Genomic DNA, 6,776 nt, shown 5'->3' on the forward strand with positions numbered 1-6,776 from the left:
CCCCCCAAAAAACGGGAGAAAAAAAAAAGCTTTGAATTTTTTGGGCCAGCCCTACAGGTTACAGCTCTGTTTGCAGACATAATCATTTTTAAAGCCATCTGGAGATCATGAAGACAGCTTGCAGTGGCCTGGCAATGACAGTAAGTCATGACTGTACGTCAGCATTCATTCCCTTAATCCAGGGGTCAGCAACCTTACTATCAAAAGAGACATTTTTGACCAATAAGATTAATAATAATAATAATTTAAAAAAAAAATGTGTGGAGCCGCTTAACGTATTTGAGGCTTTTAATGGAAGTAAAACAGCCTATTAAGTCAAAATTAACATTTATTCATGTTTTACCACAAGGTGGCACTATTTATGAATATCTGGTACTTGAACTTTGCTGAGCTGGCAGTGAAAGCAAACAAATCTGTCCACGCACTAGGAAATCCTGTACTATATTCCAAGACTTTTACTGTACTTTTTTGAACTGGCATACATACCTCATTAGCTAGGAAGATTCAAGACTAGCCACTGCTATTGAAGTTCAGCAAAATTTCAGGTGCCAAGGCAGTAGATGTATTATGCGCATTTTAGTTGCTGAATTGCTTAAACATTTTTTTATTTGGTATATAGGCTTCACATTTTTACAAATGGAGAATGTAAGAATTTCTTTAGGCCTGCAAAACTGATATAGATAAAATAAGCATTATTCATTTCCATATAATTAATTTTGGGAGCCACTGGAGAGGGGCTAAGGAGCCACTTTTTAGGGGTGAACCATATCCTCTCATTCACGATAATACCGTTATATTTTTTAAAATCATATCAAAAATTCAAATCGTGATACTCATAGTGATGTCATACTGTTACCCACGGCATGGCTGAAAGTGAAAATATTACTGACTCTGCAGTGGTTCCAAAAAGAGGAGCAGCTTCAGTAGTGTGGAACAAACTGTGGTGTCCTGAATGTTTTGTGAACAGCCCCAGACTTCTCAGACTCTTTTAGTGACTTACCACTCAGAGGGAACTCAGTCAGCGGCTCCTCTGGCAGCAGCACAGCGTCTCTCTCTCTCCTCTCTCGCCATGCGCACACAGGAGTCGGTGTCATCAAGTGATTTAGTCATAAACCTTTGGTAGTGTAAACCTATGTGACGCTCGCGGCTTGACAAAAAATAGTTGTGGTATCGTAACAGCCTGTCACAGGTTACAGCGTGATGATTAGAGGAGAAATGGCAGAGCATAAAGGTCCAGGTGGGAAAAAAAACAACTCAATCATTTAGGATTTTACTAAAAGAAGGAAATCACATTTATATATATATAGATCAGGGGACATTTTTTTGTACTTCAGAGCTGTTTAAATGTGTAATTTTTGGTAGATTTTATTTTGTTGAACTATTAATATTGTAACTATTTGCCTTAATCTGTTTCCATTGCACTTAGTCGCATTTACCTTTTATTGCTAAACCAACTTTTCCACCTCCACCAACCAAAAATAAAAGGTTTTGCAATATTTCTACGATTTCTCGAATTATCTGCGAATCCACTCAGTTTTTTTTAGTCCGCTAATTGAAACTGCACCCCAAAAAAGGTGGATGGAAACACACTTACTGCTGTTATGTTTTTCAAATGTATGTTTTTCGGCACTTTGAGCACCACAAGCTGAGTGCCAGCTAGATCCACTGTATTCAAGAGAATGCAGACATCTCTGCGGCCAGTATCTCTCCAACACTCGGCAACTCACACCAAAACAATCTTGACTGATAAATAGCACCACAGGTAAAAGGACAAATATTAATTTGGGATTTGGGGGTGAACTGTCCCTTTAAATCAAACAAGTAAAACAAGACTGCCTCAAGAAGAAGTCCACAGCTGGAGCCTACTGTACAGCTCGTTAGCATGACAGAGATTCTTCCTTCTGGAGAGCGTAGCAAGATGTAAAGTGGTTACACTGAGTGGTATAGTGGTAGTATTATCAGTGGATGATAAACACTATTCTTGAAGTTTAGTTAAACAAAAGTTTTTTTTAACACTCGGTGCTCTCATGATGGTATTCCAGTGTTTCTGGGGCTAATCTGCTTAGGGTTTTTCACACAACACACAGGCTCATAACGCACACACACACACACACACACACACACACACACACACACACACACACACACACACACACACAGGCTCTTAACTATATGAGAAGGAGGGCGGAATAGCTTTGTGAGATTTACATTTAATTCCTTTTTTATTACTATATAAGTAGATACTTTTTGCTTATAAAGCAATAATACTGCAAGTCTTATTTTCTGTGTGTCTGCAGACGCTTGCAAAGATCTCCAGTGCCATGGCTGCATAAGCAATATTCTGTTTTCAGGATGACGAGTGAGATTAGGCTGCTTTGGAAAACAGGGTAGAAATAGTGATCGCTCGAGGGCCCACAGCGCTCCTGATGTTGTTCAGTTCAAAGGTGTCTGCTTGAACATCCACGCTGGCTGTAACTTCCTCGCTTTACACACAAAAATGGTTATTTCTGGTAAATTTATTTCCATGATTATGTCTTTGATCTGTGTTTGATTTATGCAAAGCTGTATGTTTCACTATAGCAGACACAGAGCAACTGAGCAACAGAGACAAAATTGATCATTAGAGACAAAATACCCACTCACAGTGCCAGCCGCAGCACCTACCTGATATGTGTTGTCAAAGCTGTCATACATGAACCGTGTGATCAGAGACGTCTTTCCAACTGCAAGAGAAGAAAGACAGAATGTGTTAAATGAGAGACGCAAGGATTCTTCTTCCTCCATTCAGACACTTGGTGAATGTAACAGCAGGATTGGTGGTTATGGTTTCAGTCATGGCTGTCGCAGCTGCCCAGGGAGCTCATTACTGTGTGTGGGGGTGACCAGGAGGTCAGCAGTGCCATCAGGTCCAGATGTAATTACAATGCTGCTGCCGCTCCTGGCATTATGTGTGTTCCCAAAACACCTACATTTCCCATTTAATATATTCAATGGGGAGAACAGGGTGATGAGATGCAAACTAATTTTTACTGAATGAAAGGTAACCTGAGGGGAAACTCAACCACCTTTGTAGAAATAAAGGGCGTCAACAGACATTTACAGATGTCAGTCATCCACATAGCATCGAAGCCAAATGCCAAGCCAACAGACTGATTAAGTTAAAATGACACCTGGTTGATTTTAAAGGCCCTGACAGCCTATTTTCTCAATTGTCTTCTTACTAATTTTCATCATTCCAAATGACAGACGTCTGTATTTCTGTTTCTGTCCAAAAATATGATGTGTTTCAGTGCACCATGGCTTATGTTTCCAAGTCCACTGTCAATCAAATCTGATCAAACTAAACAGATACAAACAGACCTGACGAAGCAGATCAGCTGAGTTTTTGCATTTTATACTTTTTAAAAAAAAATAATCCGAGAATTGAGCATAGCGTTAGTGCAGGCAGGAAACGGTGTCAAGCTCAGCTCACAGCGCAGCTACATCAGCTGATCTCAAACAGCCCAATCAACTGATGGAGCAGCTGATTGATGGAAGGGAGTCAGCTGATAGATCACATGATTCCTTTCTATGCAACCAGTTGGCAAATCTCATTCAGGGCGCCCTATTTAAACTGGCCTGCCTACTGTTGCTGCCGCTTTGCAACCCGACCCCACCTCAGCTCCTCCTTTTCATGCTGCATTTGACTTGTCAATATCATTTCTGTTTGTCATTGATGCTGCTCTGTTCTGTTGCCAGGGGAGTTTTGCTGCTGCTCTCTCTGCCTTAGGCTTTCCTCATTTGCACATGGAAGGGCAGAAAGGTAAGCTGTCTCTGCCTTTAGGCTTTCCATGAAGGCGCGTGGAAGGGCAGAGAGGTGTGCTCTCTCTGCCCTGAGGCTTTCCACGCAGGCGTGTGAAAGAGGCTTTCTGCATAGGCCTTAGGAAAGGTAGAGAGGCCCCAGAACAGAGCCATACCACCAAATATAATACTGCAAATGGAAATAAAGTTTTCTTTGACTAAAGTGGTCCTGACTGAAACATTTTTTTTTCCGAATTTTACTTTTAATGTGGCTTATTTAGTTGTGAATATTTAATATTTTGGAGATATATTTCAGGTTTGAAGCTTTCAGGGTCTTTAAAAGGAATAGCCTACTTTATCCTCACAGCAAACGATACCAAAACATCTGTTTACAAACTCTCACACAACTCATTCAGCAAAAGTCTCACTTATCCAGTAGTATGCTCAGTACCTCCCAAACACATGCATTTTCGCTAAAATCTTTGACATAAACAGTTTCACGCACCAAGGACTCATGTCCCTAATAATATCCATCACAGGCCTAAACAGGGCAGCTCAATGAGTAAAAGCTTAACACTGATTTGTAACCTTGTACCTTAAATCAACAATCTGTTGCAAGCTACACTTTCGGAGCATTGTTCAACTCCAACACTACTGATTTCCCGATCAATGCCTGTGCATTGCAAATAAAAAGCTACAATAATTCTGGACTGCTAAAGGGACGACTGATTCATTGGGCCTGTTTAGGAAAATCCATTTTGGACGAGCTGTTGTTCCAGTGGATGAACAAGAAGAGTATACTTATTGTGTACCTAAATGTACCAGACTCGTAGATCTGATGCTTTGCTCAGAAGAATAAAAAAACATTAACTGCCAAGAATCATTATGGAGGTGTGTTATGGTATGTGACTGATAAATGACTGGAAAAAAGCTGCCTAATTTCATATCAATTCAATAATTAATTAATCATTTTAGGAGCATGAGGCATGATATATCAGAATTAATCACTCCTTGAAAAGAAGGCAGGTGAGACATGGTTGACTCATTGATAGATGGTGTATATGGTTTTCAGATTTTTTTTTATCCCCAGTGGGTTTTTTAATGAGCAGGACTGGAGTAAAGAAAATGGGGACGCCAGCAGGAATCAATCACATCCTCTTCTATCCATTTAGCAGCAGTGCAGATGGTTGGCTGAGAGTCAATATCTTATCCCTATAACTCCAGTGGAACAGATCCAAAGTGCTACAGTTAAGTTTAATCAGCCTGTAAACACTGTCCAGCCTCTGGATGGTGCTGACTACCATTTCATCTTATTGGCTCTTGACTAACAGACCTAAATCTACTCATCTACATATACCCCCAGTGGAACATCTTTTTCGTGCAGCTGCCATTCCAGATTTGTTGTTATTAAATATTTGTGAAATTTCAATTCATTATTCATGTGAGAGAAATGTACTGTGACTGAGTCCTCGAAACGTGCAGCCCAGGCACACTCAGTAAACATAATCTGTCTTTAATTCACAGTTCATCAAATGGGCACCCAGCTACAATTGTTTACAGAAAAAGTTTTAATCAGGCAGACTAATTACATGTGTCTGTGCCCTCACTTGGTTTCCATATCTGCGAGGCAGGATTTGATGCGCGGCTACTGATTATGCTAATGATCTCATGCTAATTCATCAATACATCATCTCGCTGACTCGGCTCCAGAGCTGTCCTACTTTAGACAGATACCAGCTAATTTATCAAGTTCTACTAACTCGGTCACGGTCTATTTGGAATTAAAACTCCATCATGACTTGTCTAGTAAAGTATAATTTTGTGTGCATGGGCCTGTAGTTAATGTGGAACTCAGCATTAGAGAGTAGATTGGGTGGTGCCCTTTGTTTCAGTTCAGTTCAATTGAATTCAATTCATTCATTCATTTTCCGTAACCACTTATCCTGTTGGGGGTCACTGGGGGGCTGGAGCCTATCCCAGCTGTCACTTGTTCAGAGGCGGGGTCCACCCTGGACAGGTCGCTATCACAGGGATGACACATAGGGCCCTATTAAGATGGTCTAAAACGCGAAGCGCCAGGCGTGCGGTGCATGGGCCTGTCCCAGTCACTTGCTAGTTAGACAGCACGTTTTTAGACTGTGCGCCATGGCAGAGAGTCTAAAAGAGTTGGACTTACTCTGTGAATTAGTCATGGGTGTGTTTTGGGTATATCATTCAATAAGCCAATCAGAGTGTCACCTCTCATTCCCTTTAAAAGAGGCGTGATTGGAGCGCATGGTGGAGAGCTAGTTAGATGGTAGACCTACCAACTGGTAAGAGTGAGCGTTTTACAGCTGAGGAGACGGATCTCCTCGTGCAGGAGGTGAAGGTCCGTCGGAACCAGATCTACAGGGACAGCAGAAAGGCACCCAAGCTCCCCGAGGTAAAGCAGGCGTGGGATCACTAATACAAGAAAGATCTTACTAAATATCTGTGGAATATTATTCAAACCTGTTTTCATCATATAACAGAGCACAGTTGTCAGGACTGCCGCAGAGCCCCCCAAGGTGCTGATCCTGCAGCTAGGACCTGTTCAGCGTTTTCTCCCCCACCCAGGTTTGTTAATTGTTTTCACGTTTCCTAGAGCTGTGTTCTGCTTCTTATTTGCATGTGTGTCCTCTCTACACTCAGATAATAATATAATAATATAATATAATGTAGCCTAGTATAACATGATAAAATAAATGCAATGTGTGGGCTTTGGTTTTCAATCAAAAAAATGATTGATTGGTCAGATAATTTCACAATTTCATTTGTCATTATTACAAATTATGATGGTGATCATTATTACTGCGATTAGATCATTCTGATTAATGACTGACCATTAAGACATGTTTCTGATAAATATTTTGTGCACAATAATAACCTTTCACACTGTAATCATATTTTTATTTGTTATCTTTTGCATATGTGGCTGCTCTGTGTGTGTCTGAGCAGAGTGCACTTGCATATGTGGC

General features: G+C 40.8%; 1 protein-coding gene across 2 annotated transcripts in view; it reads right to left on the reverse strand.

Moving 5' to 3' along the window:
- The window catches only part of rab6ba (RAB6B, member RAS oncogene family a), a 91,228-nt gene that overhangs the window by 48,471 nt on the left and 35,981 nt on the right, over positions 1–6,776 (reverse strand). For both annotated transcript variants that reach the window (XM_050054777.1, XM_050054776.1), the window contains exon 2: positions 2,665–2,723. In XM_050054777.1, the coding sequence (XP_049910734.1) occupies positions 2,665–2,723 (59 nt within the window). The remainder of the gene's footprint in view (positions 1–2,664; positions 2,724–6,776) is intronic.

This window comes from Epinephelus moara, chromosome 10 (assembly GCF_006386435.1).
Source record: "Epinephelus moara isolate mb chromosome 10, YSFRI_EMoa_1.0, whole genome shotgun sequence".
In the NCBI taxonomy this organism is placed as follows: Eukaryota; Metazoa; Chordata; class Actinopteri; order Perciformes; family Serranidae; genus Epinephelus; species Epinephelus moara.